The sequence below is a fragment of the Panthera uncia genome, chromosome A2 (assembly GCF_023721935.1).
Source record: "Panthera uncia isolate 11264 chromosome A2, Puncia_PCG_1.0, whole genome shotgun sequence".
Classification (NCBI taxonomy): Eukaryota; Metazoa; Chordata; class Mammalia; order Carnivora; family Felidae; genus Panthera; species Panthera uncia.
The window spans coordinates 112,154,966-112,173,784 of record NC_064816.1 but is presented as its reverse complement, the minus strand read 5'-3'; the positions used below and the strand labels follow the sequence as shown (position 1 = coordinate 112,173,784).

General features: G+C 42.9%; 1 protein-coding gene across 1 annotated transcript in view; it reads left to right on the top strand.

Moving 5' to 3' along the window:
* GSDME (gasdermin E) overlaps positions 1 to 18,555 on the top strand; it is a 55,484-nt gene extending 36,929 nt beyond the window's left edge. Inside the window, exons 5-9 of the mRNA XM_049642926.1 lie at positions 789 to 950; positions 3,000 to 3,127; positions 4,874 to 5,069; positions 15,111 to 15,184; positions 17,911 to 18,555. Coding sequence (XP_049498883.1) covers positions 789 to 950; positions 3,000 to 3,127; positions 4,874 to 5,069; positions 15,111 to 15,184; positions 17,911 to 18,141 — 791 coding nt within the window. The 3' untranslated portion in view covers positions 18,142 to 18,555. The remainder of the gene's footprint in view (positions 1 to 788; positions 951 to 2,999; positions 3,128 to 4,873; positions 5,070 to 15,110; positions 15,185 to 17,910) is intronic.
* The last annotated feature ends 264 nt before the right edge of the window (positions 18,556 to 18,819 follow it).

The window sequence follows — 18,819 nt, the reverse complement described above, 5'->3', positions numbered from 1 at the left end:
ATTGGTTTCCATACAACACCCAGTGAGAAATTCACTTTTAATTGTTGAGTATTATTTTATTTATTAATGAATAAAAGACAAGACTTGAAAACTACAACCACATACCACTCGTATACTTATATTGTCAATAATACTTTAATATCATTAGTTCAATCAAATCAAATTTATTAATCAAATTCAAATTTTTTGTTTCAAACATGGGAAGATGTTTGATTTGGCTTTATTAAAAAGAAAACCACTAGGGACACCTAGGTGGCTCAGTCAGTTTTGTGTCTGACTTGGGCTCAGGTCATGATCATGCGGTCCGTGAGTTCAAGCCCTGCATCAGGCTCTGTGCTGACAGCTTGGAACCTGGAGCCTGCTTCGGATTCTGTCTCTCTCTCTCAAGAATAAACATTAAAAAAATTAAAAAAAAAAAAAAAAAAGAAAAACCACTGGCCCCAACTGCTGTCATTTTAAAATGTACTCAATTGAATTTTTGCTATTTAACAGTTTGTCCAAGTCAGGCTAAGGAAATACTTCTGATGTTGAAAAGATTGCCTCCCACCTGTTCAGAGAGGACACACTGGAGAGCTTTATGTTGAGAACAACCATTTTCCTGTATTTCTAGGAAGTGGCTGACTTTTCATCAAACAGTGTAATGTGTAGGAAGTGGGCTTATGGGGTCAGAGAGTGGATGTGTTCCCCTCCACCCCCCCACTTCCCTATTAGGTAATCCTGGGTTTGAGATGTGCCAACAAGTCTCAGCTGACCCTATGCCTGGCTTGTCCTTTTCTCCCACATTACAGAATTCTGCCTCCTACAAGGGAAGCATGGTGGCTTTGAGATTCACAGAAGTGACTATGTCTTCCTGGACCTTTCGTCCTTTGAAGAGTTTCCGTTTTGGGAAATGCCAGATTCTGGACCAGGACCATCTGCCCTGGATTGGCCGCTGAATGTTTTAAAACAAGGTATTGTCAGCAGGGTGGGCTGTGGTGATCTGATTGCTGCTTTAGTACTATACTTCATGAGGTGAGGTGGCCTTCAGGAGCGGTGACTCCTCAGCGACTTAATGGAGAACATTTGAGAACAGAGGGAACAATGCTTCCAAGTCAGACCTAGTCCACTCAGCAGGATGCACCTCTGTGGAATCTTAGGGAACCTCAGGTCTTGGGTGCCATGTTTTGAGGAAAGGGTGGAAGACTAAGGAGTGAAAGAGTCTGGGGTTTGGCATTTTCTTTCATTTTATCCATAGAAGACTCGCAGACTATTAAAAGTAGCTAGTTAGCAGCAAAGAGCGATATCCCAAATTTTGCACCTGTTTCATTACATTCCAGCCTTCACTGCCAGCACAGGCAAGGCTTTTGTCAGCATTGCAAAATGCTCTTGGGAGCTCTTTATCCACGTGGCTTGAAGCCCTGCATCCGGTGAGGAGGAGGGGAGTACCTGTGACTTGCCTGCAGCAATTCCTTTTATTCTTCATAGGATTTTGTGTTTTAAAAAGTTGGCTTTTCTTGTGGTGGTGTGGGCGGGCGGGCGGGGGGTGGGGGCGGGGAGGAGTGCAGTATGTAGCCAAAGAGGAAATGGACAAGGAAAAGGGGAAACAAATAACTGGGTAAGAACTTGGTAAAAAGAGCTAGAAACAGCTCAGAATGATCTGGAGAATGGCCAGGAGGATAAGAAGAGACTGTCATCTATGGGGCTTCAGAGGGTCCCAAACTAGAAGATACTTCTCTTTCTGTAGCAAAAGCATCAGGGTTGGAAGAAATGGCAGGGAAGGATAGGACTCTTCCACCTTGCAGGGCTGCAGGCCCCTCCTCTGCCTCCTTGAGACTGACAGTTGGGTCTGACTTCCACCTGCCATTTAAGCATGGTCGTAGGTTAGGACACAACAGAGTGGCCCTGCAGCCGTGTACTGTGCTCCAGGGAAGGGACAAGAGTTCATGGACTGCAGCTTATCATTTCCTTTCCCACCAGTCCACTCTGTCAGTTGGCCATTCAAATCAGCCTGATGTGGAGTAGGGTGGGGGCCAGCCTGGCCTTTATGCCCTTGGACTTTACACCAACCAGGAAAGCTCTTCTCTCCAGGATGGCATGGCAAAGACCTAGCTGTATTTATAGAGAAGTATTTGAATGGGTCAGTGACTGATGTGACCTGTTCCTCTCCATGGGGCTCTCTGACCATTGTGTGCTGGAATTTGCCATCAGCAGAGGTAGTGCATTATGTATTAGTATGCATTTCTGCATATGAAACGGTTTTGGTTTATCAAATCTTGTTTTTAAATCCTCACTGGGCTTAATTTACTAGAAGTATTTCAGTGTTGTTTAAAAAAATACAGAAAAGATTTTAAGGAGAGAGCCTCAAGCACCCTGCAGAAGATGTGCATAACCCAGCTGGTGGGTCTGTGTACCTGCCCATTCTCCAGGATGGGTGAAGAATAATGAATGGGAAAAATGGAATGGCTGGTGTTTGCCATAAAAATAGGGTGCCAGACTCTTTGAAAAGTAAGCATTAAATATTAAAGGATAAAAATATGCATGGTATTAAAAGAAAGGACATGGAAAATAATGGACTTTGGAGTCTGCATGGCTGCAAAGCCCTATCAAAGTATTGAGTGATGGTTAGTAACTCAGCCTTGATAATTAACTTCTGTAGAAATCATGCTAAAGAGGAGTCTAAATAATTGATTAGACTTTTCCAGAAAGTAGACTTAATATTTAGTAAGTCCTCAGAAAAAAAGAGTTAAGTCTGAAACGAATCCGGGTGGCCCTCTTTCTTTTCCCTTTTTGTCCCCCTTCTTTCTTCTTGCAGTAGTGTGAGTGGTTATTGAAAAACACGCAAGGTGTTATCTAGCTCGATGTCTTTTGCTTCCTAGTTCCATTGTGTGTTACTGCATGTGTTTCTGCATGTGTCTTTCAAAGAGCTGAGGACAATTACTATAAAAAGCAAAGGCTCCTGTCCCTTGTTCTGAGACACGCATGGGAGTCACGATGCTCGGAGTGCTCTGCTGTTTTCACAGGGACTCTGCTCTTGGAGAGGGATTTCCATCTGTTTTTGGAGCTGCCAGAACAGCAACAGACAGCACTTAGTGACATACTCCAGGCGGTCCTGTTCGATGAAGAATTGCTTGTGGTCCTGGAACAAGTGGTAAGACCACAGACCTCTCAAGGCAGTGCTGCTTCTACCTGGGTTTTCAGGAGATGTGGACAGGCTAGACCTCTTGGGATGAGGCTGTGAACTGGGATAAAATTGCATTTAAAATTTCCTCACTTCTTTTAAACCTTAAAGCTTCTTTTTTTCTTATTCCCAGATCCTTAGTTATCTAAATGCAGAAAGGTAGCTGATGTCAAGAATCGAAGTGCAGATTGGTTCCCTCGGGCTGTCATAGCAAATTACTACAAATTCTTTTACAGTTCTGGAGGCCCGAAGTCTGAAGCTGAGAAGTCAGCAGGGCCATGCTTCCCCCACAGGCTCTAGGGGAGGATGCTTCCTTGCCTCTTCCAGCTTCTTGTGGCTCCTGATGCTCCTTGGCTTGTGGCCACACTGCTACAGTCTCTACTCTGTCTTCCTATGCTCCTGTCTTCTGTGTTGATGTCTTCTCCTTTTCTGTCTCTTAAAGGACCATTGGATGGTCACCATTGGATGTAGGACCCATTCCAGCCTAGGAGCATCTCATCTTGAGATCCTTATTTTAATTATATCTGCAAAGACTCTAATTCCAAATAAGGTCAAACTCTAAACTTCCAGGTGAACATATATTTTGGGGGCCTCTATTCAGCCCCACTACAAGGGGGCTGTGCGGCAGAGTCCAATAGGTCAATTTATTCTATTTAGAATAGATTGAAAAGCAGGCCTTTGTATTTTTTTGGTTTGTAGCAGCAGGATTTTCTGGTTGAGTTCCTTAACTATTAGTTGTACAAATGGTAAAGGACACACCACCTGGCAACCTGCCAGACTTTGTACTCTCCTTCCTTAAGGGGGCTAGAGCAGATGATTTATATGATAGGTTTTTCTTTTCTTTTTTCTATTATTCAGAGATTTTGAACTCTGATTTTCTGATTCAATGCTTTTCTGATTTCCAGAAGAGCATTCATGTTATTTTCCACTCTTGAAATTGGACTGTACCAAAAGAGCTTGGCCACCGGTGGGGGACCCTATAATTGTAGAGAGAGTCTAACAGTCCAAGACATCTGGGTGTTCTGGGTGATGTGCAGCTCAGAGGTGGGTGTACTAGCCCCAGGGAGAACACACATGTTTCAAAAAGCCCCCTGACTTATACTTCCTAGAATAGCTCCAAGAGGGAAATATCAGACCAGTAGTACATTTGGAAAGAAGATCAGGTGTCCTGTCAAGTGCAGGAGAAAGAAGCTTCCCAGGTAGTGGGGGCCAGTGGGCTCTTCTACGAATGCATCTGATGTGAAGGTGATGATGGAGGAGAGCTCACTCCTTACTGGCAGGGCCACCCGCCTTCCAGCAGGTCCAATGCTCATGAATGGGGCTGCCCTGGGTCTAGCTGGGAATGTGGTTGGGGGCTGCTGTGCCAAGTTTAAAGCTGGATAACATGATGGGATAATGTTTTTATGTTTCCCTCAGTGCTGCATGTAGTCACTTGTTCCTGATCTCTGGTACGACCGGACAGACCCTGCCCTGTCCTGGAAGGCTTTCCTGTATCCGTTTTACCCTTGCTGTGAAAGAATAGTACCTGGGCAAGGCTGTTTACTCTTCTTATGAGGAAATCTAACCTGGCAGATTAGTGATTTAAAAACAGAAAGGAATTAGGGTTTTGCTTTACTTGGGAGATGGTGGAAGGGCAAGGGGGTGCATGTCATGGGGCAGAGGCTCAGCTTGGCCTCTGGCTTTACTACATCCATCTCTTTTCTCTTCCTTATGCAGTGTGAGGACATATTAAGTGGCCTGTCACTCCCAATGGCAATACTGGGGAAGCTGACGCCCTCACAGCAGCAGGACCTCATGGCTTTCCTGTGTCTGGTGGGGTACAGAATGCAGGGCAAGTGTCCAGGCCCAGAGGATGCAATCAGCAACCAGGAACTCTTTTCTACAGCCTACTTCTTGGTCAGTGCACTAGCAGGTATGGAAAGAGAGAAAGAAGTGCTGTTGTGGCTTTGAATTTGCTTTGCTTATTGTTGTGGAAGATGTGGTAAATATGGTTACTTCCCTTTCAGCAGTACAGGGAGGGTAAGTGAAAGGCTGAGGAAACTTATATCATTGCCATGAAAAGTCACAGACTTGAGTGTGATGCCAGCTTCCTCTACTCTCTTTTCTCTTCCAAGGAGGGCTGTCTGCAGGCACATACCCTCAGCGGCACAGGAAGGCATCTTCTCAAACACAGCCTGTGATTCATACTTGAGCCCTGACACTGCTGCATGGAATGGCTTCCATCTGCCTACTGCTTTTTCCTCCAGTGTTTTGATACTTCTGACCCTCATTGCAGACTTATTGGCCACCTTGTGTACATTTGGGCAGGGGGACTGTAGAGAGTATCCCAATGCACTAGGATGCTGGGCCCAGCAGCAACACAGCTTCCACGATGGTCCTGGGATGGCCCTTCTGGAGCACAGTGGTACAGTGGTTATCTAGCAGTGGACCCTGCCCTGCCACTCCTCTATCACTCCCATCCAGGATTCACCATGCCAGAGGGTCTTGGGTATCAGAAGGTAGTCATCCTATGTAAGGAGGCTGGGCTTCCAGTTCCTTCTTGGAAAGGCAAGACCTGGCACAGCAGCCTAGGATCTCTGTCCCCACAACTTCCCTTCATGATGGTATTAGTCGACGTGTTGACTTCCTGATGCCTTCATGGCTGCTCCCCAGCACCACAGACAAACAGAGGCCAAGGAGATTGTCAGGTTTTAAAAAATTAATCAGACAGGATCCCTCTTGCTAGCTCTACGTGCCAACGAATATATGTTCCGTATATATGCTATGAATATATGCTGTGTTCGAAGTCATGGATACATGTTTTAACTAGGACAGGACATAAAATAGAGGCCTGTGGAACACTACTAGAGACCCTTCCTCCCTGATGTTAACATCAGTGTACTCGAGTCTTTCGATATAGCCATTCTATTAGGGGCTAATCTACGGGCCAGAGTTTTCCAGTTTGTGAAGGGCCTTTTCTTTTTTCACACACCCTATTACTTATTGAAATATTTCTATCAATAGCCTAGTTCAGTGATGTGAAATATGCAGTATGTGGCTGAAGTGGTGAATGCATCACAGTCCCCTTCTCCTTGAAACCTGGACAAAGTTTCAAATTCTCTGCAGCCTTGCACATAGGCAGCCACGGGGAGTTGACACGTAACCTGAGATTTACTTGCTGTTTCTGAAAACAAGTTGTCAGAACAACTGCTGTCAGTTGTTTTGGATGCTCAACCGACTGAGCCACCCAGATGCCCCTATCAGTTCTAGTTTTTTGATGGGAGTTTTCTGGGTTTTCTATACATAGTATAATGTCATTTGCAAAGAGTGAAAGTTTGACTTCTTCCTCACCAGTTTGAATGCCTTTTTTATTGTTGTCTGATTGCTGTGGCTAGGGCTTTTAGTACTATTATGTTGAATAAAAGTGGTGAGAGTACACATCCTTATCTTGTTCCTGACCTTAGGGGAAAACTCTCAGTTTGTCCCCATTGAAGATGATCTTAGCTGTGGGTTTTTCATAAATGGCTTTTATTATGTTGAGATAAGTTCCCTCTAAACCTACTTTGTTGAGGGTTATTACGATGAATAGATGTTGTACTTTGTCAAATGCTTTTTCAGTGTCTATTGAAGTGATCATTTGGTTCTTAGCTTTTCTCTTATTAAATTTTTTTTTTTTTTTTTTTTTTTTTTTTTTTTTTGAGAAACAGGGAGAGGGGCAGAGAGAGAGGGAGACACAGAATCTGAAGCAGGCTCCAGGCTCTGAACTGTCAGCATACAGCCCGACACAAAGCTTGAACTCATGAATCATGAGATCATGACCTGAGCTGAAGTCAGATCCTTAACCAACTTACCCTTTCTCTTATTGGTGTGATGTATCACATTGATTTGTGAATATTGAATCAACCTTGCAGCCCAGGAATAAATTGCATTTGGTCATGGTGAATGATTTTTTAAATGTATTGGGTTTGGGTTCAGTTTGCTAGTATTTTCTTGAGGATTTTAGAATCCATGTTCATCAGAGATAATGGCCTATAATTCTGTTTTTTTGTTTGTTTTGTTTTGTTTTTTTTTGGTGTTTTCATCTGGTTTTGCTATCAGGATAACACTACTCTCATAGAATGAATTTGGAACTTTTTTCCTTCCTTTTTATCTTTTGGAATAGTTTGAGAAGCATAGTTATTAACTTCTTTAAATGTTTGGTAGAATTTGCCTGTGGAACCATCTGGTCCTGGACTTTGGTTTCTTGGGAGTTGTTTGATTACTGATTCAATTTCTTTGCTGGTAATCTATTCAAATTTTCTATTTTTTTTTTTCCTGTTTTGGTAGGTTATATGTTTCTAGGAATTTATCCATTTCTTCTAGGTTATCCAGTTTTTTGACATATAGTTTTTTTTTTTTTAATTTTTTTTTTTCAACGTTTGTATTTATTTTTGGGACAGAGAGAGACAGAGCATGAATGGGGGAGGGGCAGAGAGAGAGGGAGACACAGAATCGGAAGCAGGCTCCAGGCTCCGAGCCATCAGCCCAGAGCCTGACACGGGGCTCGAACTCACGGACCGCGAGATCGTGACCTGGCTGAAGTCGGACGCTTAACCGACTGCGCCACCCAGGCGCCCCGACATATAGTTTTTTATACTACTCTCATATAGTTGTATTTCTGTGGTGTTTGTTATTTTTAATCTCTCATTTGTGACTTTATTTGGGTCCTTTCTCTTTTTTTCTTGATATGTCCAGCTAGAGGTTTATCAATTTTTTTGTCCCCCTCCCCCCCAAAGAACCAGCTCCTGGTTTCATTGATTTTCCATTGTTGTCTTAGTTTCTATATCATTTATTTCTGTTCTAGTCTTTATTATTTCCTTCCCTCTGCTGGTTTTAGGTTTTGTTTGTTCTTTTTCTAGCTCCTTTAGGTGTAAGATTAGATTGTGTATTTGACATTTTTGCTGTTGGGGCAGGCCTATATTGCTATACACTTTCCTCTTATGACTGCTTTTGCTGCATCTCAAAGGTTTTGGACCATCATGTTTTCATTTTCATTTGTTTCCATGTAATTTTTAATTTTGTCTTTAATTTCCTGGTTGACTCATTTATTGTTTAGTAGCATGTTATTTAACCTCCATGTATTTGTGGTATTTCCGGATTTCTTCTTGTGGTTGACTTCTAGTTTCATAATGTTGTAGTCAGAAAAGCTGCATGGTATGACTTTGATCTTTTTAAGTTTGTTGAGGCTTGTTTGTGGTCTAATATGCGGTCTGTTCTGGAGAACGTTCCTTGTGCACTTGAAAAGAATGTGTATTATGCTGTTTTAGGAAGGAATGTTCTGAATATAGCTGTCAAATCCATCTGGTCCAGTGTGTCGCTCAAAGCCATCTTCTTGCTGATTTTCTGTTTAGATAATCTGTCCATTGATGTAAGTGGGATGTTAAAGTCCCCTACTGTTACTGTATTATTATAGATTAGTTATTTCCTTTATGTTTGTTATTAACTCCTTTATGTATTTGGGTGCTCCCATGTTGGATGCATAAATATTTCAATTTTTATGTCTTCTTGCTGGATGATGGCCTCTTTATTATTATATAGTGTCCTTCTTTGTCTCTTGTTACAGTCTTGTTTTAAAGTCTATTTTGTCCAATATAAGTATTGCTACACCAGCTTTCTTCTGACATCCTTTTGCATGATAAATGTGTCTCTATCCCCTCACTTTCAGTCTGAAGGTGTCTTTAGGTCTAAAATAAGTCTCTTGTTGGGGTGCCTGGGTGGCTCAGTCGGTTAAGCATCTGCTGACTTAAGCTCAGGTCAAGATCTCACCATTCCCAAGTTTGAGTCCCGCGTCGGGCTGTGTGCTGACAGCTCAGAGCCTAGAGCCTGTGTCAGATTCTGTGTCTCCCTCTCTCTCTGCCCCTCCCCTGCTTCCACTCTGTCTCTCTCTCAAAAAAAAATACTAAAAATTTTTTTTTTAAAAAATAAGTCTCTTGTTGGCAGCATATAGATGGGTCTTATTTTTTAATCTACTCTGTAACTCTCTATCTTTTGATTGGAGCATTTAGTCCATTTATATTCCAAGATATTATTGATATGTATTTGTTGCCATTTTATTATTTGTTTCGTGGTTGTTTCTGAACATTTTCTCTGATCCTTTCTTGCTTTCATGGTTTACTGGTTTTCTTTAGTGATATATTTGCATTTCTATCTCTTTATTCTTTGCCTCTTTACTAGTGCTTTTGGTTTGTGGTTACCATTAGGTGTGTACATAACATCTTCTGCATGTAGCAGAACATAGCATAACATCTTCTGCATGTAAGTTGGTTACTTATGTTTGAACCCACTCATTACTCCTTCTTTCTCCATGTTTTAAGTACATGGTGTCATATTTTATGTCTTTTTTGTGAGTTCCTTGACTGTTTTTTCACAGAAATACTCATTTTTATTGCTTTTGTGTTTTTGACCTTCATACTGTCATTTTTTATCTTTCCTTTCTAGTCAGAGTCCCCTTTAGTATTTCTTGCAGGGCTGGTTTAATGGCCATGAACTCCTTTAGTTTTTGCTTATCTGGGAAAATCTTTATCTCTCTTCTATTCTAATGATAGCCTTGCTGGACAGTGTTCTTGGCTGCTGATTTTTCCCACTCAGCACTTTGAATATATCCTGCCACTCCCTTCTGGCTTGGAAAGTTTCTGCTGAAAAATCCAGATAGCCTTATGGTGTTTTCTTTTGTATGTAACTGGTTACTTTGTCTTGCTGCTTTTATTCTTAAATTTTTATTTACCTATTTATTTGTTTGAGAGAGTGCAAGCAAACAAGTGGGGAAGGGGCAGAGGGAGGGAGAGAGAATCTTAAATGGGCTCCATGCCCAGTGCAGAACCCAATACTGGGCTCGCTCTCACAACCCTCAGATCATGACTTGAGCTGAAATCAAGAGTTGGATGCTTAAATGACTGAGCCACCCAGGTGCCCCGTCTTTTAATATTTTTTCATTATCACTATATTTTGCCATTTTAATTACAGTATGTCTTGGTGTGCATCTGCTTTTGCTGATTTAGTTGGAGGTTCTCTGTGCCTCCTGAATCTGGATATCTGTTTCCTTCCCTGGATCAGGGTAATTTTCAGCTATTATTTCTTCAAATAAATTTTCTGGCTCCTTTTCTCTCTCTGCTTCTTCTGGAACTCCTATAATGTGAATGTCATTACATTTGATGGAGTCACTGAGTTTCCTAAGTCTATTCTTGTTTTGCATAATTATTTTTTCTCTTTTGTTCAGCTTGATTTCTTTCCATTACTGTCTTTTCTATCATTAATTGATTCCTGTGTTTTTTCCAGCCTGATACTCATTCCATCAAGAGTGTTTCTCATTTTGTTTATTGAGCCCTTTATCTCTGCTATGTTATTCCTTATCTCTGGGTTAATGGTCTCCCTAGTGTTCTCCACTCTTTTCTCAAGTCCTATGAGAATCCTTAGGATCACAGCTTTAAATTCTTTACCAGGCATGGTACTATATCTGTTTTTCTTAGAACTTCTGAGATAGCCTTGTCTTTTCATTTGGGACAAAATGTCTTCTTATTTTGTCTAAGTCTCTGTGCCTGTTTCGTTGTTAGGAAAGTTAGCTACATCTTCTGTTCTTACCCTTAGGTAAGGGCTTTATGAAGAAGAGATCCTGTAGTGCTCTGCAGTGTAATGGCCCGTTCCCCAAGGCCTGATGATTCCAGGAGTGTCTCTAATGTGTCCTGGCTACTTTATCCTTCAGACGAGTCTGCAGAGGCTCTCTTTGTCTGTTGTGGACAGAGTTTGGTCCCTGGCCTGAGTTGGTGTGTTTAACTAGGTGTGCTCTGGTCTGCTTGTTAATGAGATCTATTGCTGCTGCCACTGGAACACAGGCCTCACAAAACGTGTAAGTCAGGAGATGCAGTGTTGTCAGGAGTTTGGGGCCCTCTTCTGAAGGGGGGGGCCTGCTGTGCTGGGAATGAGGCAAGCATGGCTGGAAAGTGTGGTTCTTGCAGAGCATGAAGCTAGGTATAATTAAGTACCAAGTGTTGGCATTGCACTTTTTAGAACTTTAACATTTTTTTACATGTTTTTATTTGTGTGAGAGAGAGAGACAGAATGCAAGCTGGGCAGAAAGAAAGGGAGACACAAAATCCAAAGCAGCCTCTAGGCTCTGAGCTGTCAGTACAGACAGAGCCCAATGCAGAGCTGGAACTCATAAACCACAAGATAATGACCTGGGCCGAAGTTGGATTCTCAACCGACTGAGCCAGCCAGGTGCCCCTTGCCCTGGTTACTAGAGGTGACTCTGCTTTTATGTTAATGGAAGGGGTAGGGGAAGGCATTTGCCAGTTTCTATGTTCTCAGAGGGGTCTCTCCATGAACACTGTCTCTCTAGAACATGCTCTCAGATGAGCAACTAACCTCCCCAGTGTGTGCCCCAAGACACTCTTCAGATTGCTATTTCATGCTGTATGTCTGCGGGCTATTTGGGGCTGCTCTTGAAGAGAAGGCAGGCGATGTCCCTTAAAAATCAGGGCTTTAAGCACCACTGGTTGCAAGAACTCAGGAAATAAGTGCCCTTTTGCTTTCCAAGCCAATTGCTGTGGGGATTCATTTTTTCTGTGTGCTCCCCTGTGTTTCACCCTTCTCTGTGACCACTGCTCCCTCCATTCTGCGGTTGCCACGATCCATTTCTCTCTCAAGCCACAACTCTGGACTCTATCTTCTTGATGTGGCCTCTTCTCTACCTTTAGTTGTGGAGTTTATGCTGCCAGTCTTCAGATTGATTTCTGGCATCCTTAGCATGATATGATAGTTGTCTAGTTGTTTTTGTGGGATGCGGCAAGTCTAGGTTCCTCCTACTCAGCTGCCATCTTCCCCTTCTTCTTCAAGTAGGCCTGTCATGGGAAAACTGGGGGTAGTAGGCAGCTAAGAACTCTCTCCATTTGTTACTGTCCCATGGGGCCCAGGATCTCAAGCCTGCTCACCACCAGAGCCAGGTGATCAAGAGGTATTCTCTGGCTGGCAGCCATAAAAACTAGAGCATCAGACCTGTGCAATGGCTCCCCTCCAGGCAATACTGGTGCTCTGGAGTGTGGTAGAGGAAGGATGCAAAGATGGTAAGCACTGGCAGCTATCTATCCTTACAGTGTACTCCAGCAGGCCTCTCCTCTGTTTGAGGTGTCTGCCCTTTAGATTGCTTGTTTCTTTTTAATGTTTGTTTTTGAACGACAGTGTGAGCAGGGAGTGGCACAGAGAGAGGGAAACACAGAATCCAAAACAGGCCCCAAGTTCTGAGTCTGGATGTGGGGCTCAAACCCATAAACTGTGAGATCATGACCTGAGCTGAAGTTGGATGCTTAGCTGACTGAGCCACATAGGCACCCCCAGATTGCTGCTTTCAGATAACAAGCCTGTTGCACAGAAAGTCTGGACACCTGTCAAAGGGCTGCCTTGGTGTAGGTAAGTCCATGTGCAAGGCTTTGATGAACCATTTCTCAGTTTGCTATAGCCTTGTGGGTCTCAAGGACATGAGCCCCATTGGCTTTCAAAGCTAGAGGTGTAAGGAGCTGGTCCCTGCAGTGCCTGTCTTAAAAATGTAGGGTTCAAACTTTTTGCTCTTCATAGAGAAGCTTTTAAGTTCTCTTCCAATTGTGGGTCACTGTGCCAAAGGTGGGGTTTATGGTGACTTTGTGGCTCAGCTTTTCTTACCTGCTTCAATGTGGGATGTTCCTTGCTTGCCAGATGTGTAGGAGTTGCTCTGGTGGTTGCGGGTTTTTTTTTTTTTAGAGGATATTGTTCCATATGTAGCTGGAGATCTGGGGCATCCACAGGAAGAGGTGGGTTCAGGATCTTCCTACATTGCACCTTGAACCAGTCTCTTCATGCTTAACTTATCCAGCATCTTGCCTGTGTCTGGAACTCTTCCTCAACCACTTTGTGACCTTAAGTGTGAACTCCTCAGGTCTCATATGTAAAGAGTCAGAATACGGAAGAGCAGTCAAAATAAATCATTTCAACTCAAGAAATACTGAAGAGGCCTCTTATGTGTTGTAGGCACTGCTAGGTGCTGAGATAGGGGAAGATAATCGTCTGCACCCACAGGGAAGTTAAAGTAGTAAAATTAGTTGGTATGCTTTGTAAAGCAGATGCTGTTATTTCCTCCTTCTCTCCTTACCACCATTGCTCAAAATAGTGAATGACTATCCTCCTAACCTGGAACTAAAGTATTTCTAAGAATCAGGGGGAGTGGATGATGACTACATGGGACTCAGGAGCCAGAAAAGTCAGGGAATGGAAGCATAAACACGGGAGATGAAGTATGACAGTGGCTCGGCCAGGACATGATCATGTTCCAGGTGACTTTGTCACTGCCCTTCCCGGTCCTGTGACCTTTCCTCCTGGGGTCATATATTTACCAGCTGCATCTTCCTGATTTGGGATAAGGGCCTGCTTGATAATTCATGGACTGTGGACCCTCTCTGTGGGCAAATGCACACACAACATTTAAATGAAATTTTAGGGGCTTCTCAAGAGGGAGAACTGCCTTATCTTCCTAGCAGCATTTCTGTCTTAGAAATGAGCTATATTTCATTGTACTCTGCTGGGCCACAGCCTTGGTGACATGTTGCTATTTATAAATAAGGCTGCTAATGAATACAGGAAATGGAAGGAGTTCATGAGTGGTCCCTGGACCAGATGATGCAACAGGTGACTCATTTCTCTCTTTGCCTTTCCAGTTCAAAGGTTATAGCCTGAGGGATTTGGGTTCTCTTAGAACTGCGTCTGTTTTTATCCTGGTTGGTATTTAAAATCCATTTTGAATAACATTGATGTGGATTTCCTTTTCCTGGGACTTGGCAGGGCCCTTCCAGTGTAGCCCTCAGCCTCATCACAGCCCTGCACCAACTCATTGTGCCATTGGTGCCCCTTGTGTCAAGCTAGTGTGGGGGGGGGGGAGCTCTGCAGTGCCACCCCTTTATCCAGCCATGTTGCATTTTTCTCCCCAAAATGACTAGTGACCTGAGTGGAAGGAACCCTTCATAGTTTACTTGGTTCTCTGGCATATGCAGAAACAAAACTATGGTCAAATGAGGAAACATGCTCAGAGAGGTATACCCAAAGTCCTACCCTAAATATGTAGCAGAGCTCAAACACAGCTCTTATCACCAAATCTTTGGTTCTACTTTTTTTTTTTTTTTTGGTGAAAAAATTTAGATTTAGCCAGCTGGACTCTGTTCAGATGATCTCAATTTCATTGGCAATAGTCAAAGCATCATAGTGAGGAGCCAGTTGAACATATGCTGCCTTCTCTCCATTGGGCCTGATGGAGGTGTTGATCTTGGCCACATCAATGTCATACAGCCTGTTTTATCTGGTGCTTGTTGGCTTTGACCTCTATAATGAACACGAGTGTGTTATTCTCTTCTGTTTCCTTCATGGCTGACTCAAAATTAAGGGGAACTTGATGATGGCATAGTGGTCAAGCAGGTTTCTCCTGGTGGGGGGCACTCTTTTGAGGGTATTTGGGCTGCCTCTGGAGACACAGTGTCTTGGCCTGTTGGACGGTAGGTGACGTAGATTTTGTGTGTGTGTGTGTGATTGTGGATGCTTTTCAGCACCCTTTTCTTGGCCTTCAAAGCCTTTGCTTTGGGAGGGGCACAAGCTTCCTTCTTCACCTTTGTTGTCTTTAAGAAAAGGTAGGTTCTACTTTTCTACATAAATTTGCTTTTTCTTGAGTCTGTACAGTTTTTCCTGATTGGCAAATTGAATGTCAAGGACTATCCTCTAGTGAACACAGAGCTGGTTACCTGGTTCCCATCTAAAAGGCCTTTGCTGCCTCTTTAGCACCTTTCATTTTTTCAGTAATTACTGAGACTGAGCATGTTCTCTGCCTGGCTGATGGGAGAGCACTAAAGTATAAATTAGGTACAGTTCAGGGGCTGGCCTGTTCCCATGGGTTTTTTGGACAGTGACTGATGTTTGTCTCCTGCAGAAATGCCAGACAATGCAGCGGTTCTGCTGGGTGCTTGCTGTAAACTCCAGATTATTCCTGCGCTGCGTCACTTGGTAAGTAAGAAACCTCTCAGATGAGACCTGGGGATGGGCACCCGACAACTGATAAAACACCTTTAGGATTTCTCATCCATAACAGCCCTTCAAGATAGCTTAAACAGATGTTATTAACTCCACTTTTTTTTTTTTTTTTGTATCACACTGTCCACATCACACCACACACCCTACCCTATGGGAAGGCTGAGATCGAGAGGAAAAGGATTTGTACAAAGAACTTGTTAGCAGGGTAGGACTCTCAACTTTGCCATTAGATTCCAAATCTCATGTTTTTCCCAGTGTTTGGAGAATTTTGGTCAAGGTTTGGTTGCAACATTGCAGGGAAGGAACCTGACACCATTTGGCAGGGTTATGGTTAGGCCAGTTTGATACAGCTCTGCCTCAAATTCACCAGGAAGGTATTTAAGAGGCGACTGGTCTCAGAGTTAGGTAGTGATGACCTTAGCCCTGGAGAGTCAAGATTAAGCCTTACCTTTTTAATAGAAGGAACCATCAGTACACTGCCCAGAGGTCACTTGAATGGGGCAGGTGTTGCTCAGCCTGGGGCAGAGAACAAGAGCATACCAGGCTAGATTATTTTAAGGTCTGGTTACTTACAAAGAGTCAAAACGAACATGCTTTGTAGGCTAAAAAATCCAAAGCTCAGAGCTCTGCTCCCAGATCTGGGAAGGAGGTATTGAGATTAAGTGCCTGGACAGGACCCTGAAATTTGTTATCCATCTAGTCTGAGAACTTTGAGCACCATGCTTAGTGCCTTGGGTACTTCTCTGAATAGCAAAGACATCTGAACAAGGGCATTTTTCCAAGGAACAGTTTACAGCCCATTCACAACTGAAAGCAGTTTCTACCCACTGGTAGAGGAATTCTGGGTTCTTGTACTGTGACCACAAAAACTGAACTACTTGAAAACGTGCCAGCATGTTTGTTCTGGGGTCAGCTAAGGGTAAAGGCTGGTGGTGTAGTTATGAAAACAGTATCATCTATTTGTCCGTAATGATGAGCATAGCAGTAACTTTGCACTTAGCATTTCCCAGGGTCCTAAGATTTACAAAATTATCTACTGCATTCAGGAAATACTTCCTGAAGTGTGTGTATATTACTGCAAGGCCACATTAGCTAATTCCCTTTCCCAACAAACTCATACTTCATTGTCATCTTCCTTGTAGTCTGTGTTAGATCTGATCTTTGTTGCATCCAAGTTCTGCTTTGTTGGTCTAAAGGTAGCCACATTTAGGGTTCTAGAATGGCTGGTGTTCTACAGTGGCACAAAAGCCCACAGAGTCATTTGTGTGGTTTTTGGGAGCTGTTCAACATAGACAAAGAATTTTCCTTTTGAAGAATTTCCTGGGTATCTTCACATAATCTGCCCTAGATACTGCAGCAACGCTAAAGACAATGAGGCTCCTGCCTTCTGAACGAATTTGGGTATTGTGTTTCTTACAGGGATTTACTTAGAACAGGGTAGAAAATTCTACCTGTATTCCTATCTTCTCTTATCTGGTGGCCAGAGTAACTTTGAGAGCCTTTTTCACAAGGGCTTTTGGAAGAACAGCATCATACTAATGTGTTTGCCAAACTGGGAAGAAGGTGAGTTAGAGACTGCTAATTCTGCGCCTGCCCCCACCCTTTGGGTGACTGTAATCTTTTATACCTAGAAGGGTCTCTGGGCCCATGGGCCCGGCAGATATTCAGAGTAGGAAGCTGGATGCTGCTCAGCCCCTGTCCACTAGACTCCAGACACAGCCTGCTGTAGGCAGTCTTGAGGCTGTGCCAGTAGAGCTCATTCTTAAATCGCTGGGATGTGGTGCTCAAAGAGCAAGCCTGGTCCACTCTGAAGTCAAACTGAGAGTTGATGGTCTTGACCAAAAGCTGATGTTAAGCCTGTGGTAATTACTTTTATCAAATGTGTGCTGCACTTCTGCCACTGGGGCAAGTTTTAGTAAGGTTATCATTGCTCAGGACATTTCTGGAGATTTTTTGGATTCCCTTCATTTTTTATTTTAAATTTTACTCTCTACATTAATTGGATCTGGTTTTCAATGCCTGTGTAAAAATCTGAGAACTTGCAATTAGAGCAGCAGCTGAAGTGAACTCTCATTCAGCACATTGAGGGCCCTATGTTCTGTGACAGACCAGTCTCCTAAAAACCTTAGATTTTAGAAAACAGACTAAACAGTGACTATCTTCAGAAAGACAATAGGGTAACAGTCGTTGGCATATGGGGGTGGAGGGGAGATCAGGAAAGGCTGTTTTGACGTGGCATTTCAATGGACCATGAGAGAGGAGAAGAAAAGGTCTATGTGGAACTCTAGAGGAAGAGTATCCCAGGTAGAAGGAATAGCAAAAGAAAGGTTCTTGAGGCAGGAAGCATAACTAAACTGTGGTACTTATCCCTTTGAGGAGATCAAGCAGCTGTATAGAAAATTCTAATATCATTAAAATAATACATACTGTGTGTATGGGAAAGTTACATTCTGAACTTCCTAATCTCCTGAAGTTAAGGGATCTAGGAGAAGATACAGAGTTCAGAGAGAAGAAGGACTGTCAGAACTGCAGGCAAATTGGAAAACTCAGGCATAAGGTCAGGGCCCGGGTCACATAAATCTTGTTATTTGTTACATCTTAAGGGTGCTCCTTTTGAGGAATGTAAAAAACAACTTTATTTTTTCTCTGTGGATTTTCTATAACATTTTAAGTGAATTTGCTTAAACATGTCATTTCAGTTTCATGGTCTCTCGGCTGATGGAGTATCTGATCTTAAAAACCCAATCTTGGCTCCTCTGAAGGATCTAGAAAGGTTTGGCGTTGCACAGCGTTTGTTTGCCACAGTCAACGTGAACCTGGAGAGACTGCCGTCATCCATAAAAGTCGTCACCGAGGAGGACCCCAACACTGTCCCACGAATTCTTTACATAAGCCTCAGTGGGCTCTGTGCTTTACGCAGAGCACATTAATAACATCACATGTGAATTAGAAGTACAAGACCATCAAAGTTAGGTATTTTTCAGAATTGTTAAGATACTACTGAGTTTAGCTACCAAGAGGCCCAGTGTCTAAGGTAACTCCAGCACCCAAAGGGTTGAGAACTCTAAGCTGGTGTTTAGTTAGAACCCTCTTCTACAGCGAGATAGGTCCATCTATCACTTTCTTTCATAAACAAAGACAGGTGAGTCTATAGAACATGTGCTGATTGGGGAAATGAACTGTAAATACCACTATAGTATACATATTCCTCTGCTAAATAAAATTAAAATGATCTCATAGCAGGACACCCTTCCTTAGGGGTCTAGCTATATGCATTTCATTTTTGTCATGCTTTGACTAACCTACCAATTCTAGGTCTAGAACAATGCTGATTTCCTATGCATTCTGCAATTCTGTCTTGACATTCTTCTATAAAAATGCATGGAATGTCTCTCTAGTGCCCCTGATTCCATTGCTAATATCCACTGGGGACCTGAAATCCCTTCTTTCCCTTAGTAAAAAGTAGTTAGGACCTCCTGCCAGAGGTCTGACTTTAGGAGCAGGGAGGATGAGAAGTCACAGTTGTTGAAGAGAAACATGTTACTCAGCATGCATATATACATATATATATATACATATATATATATATATATATACATATATATATA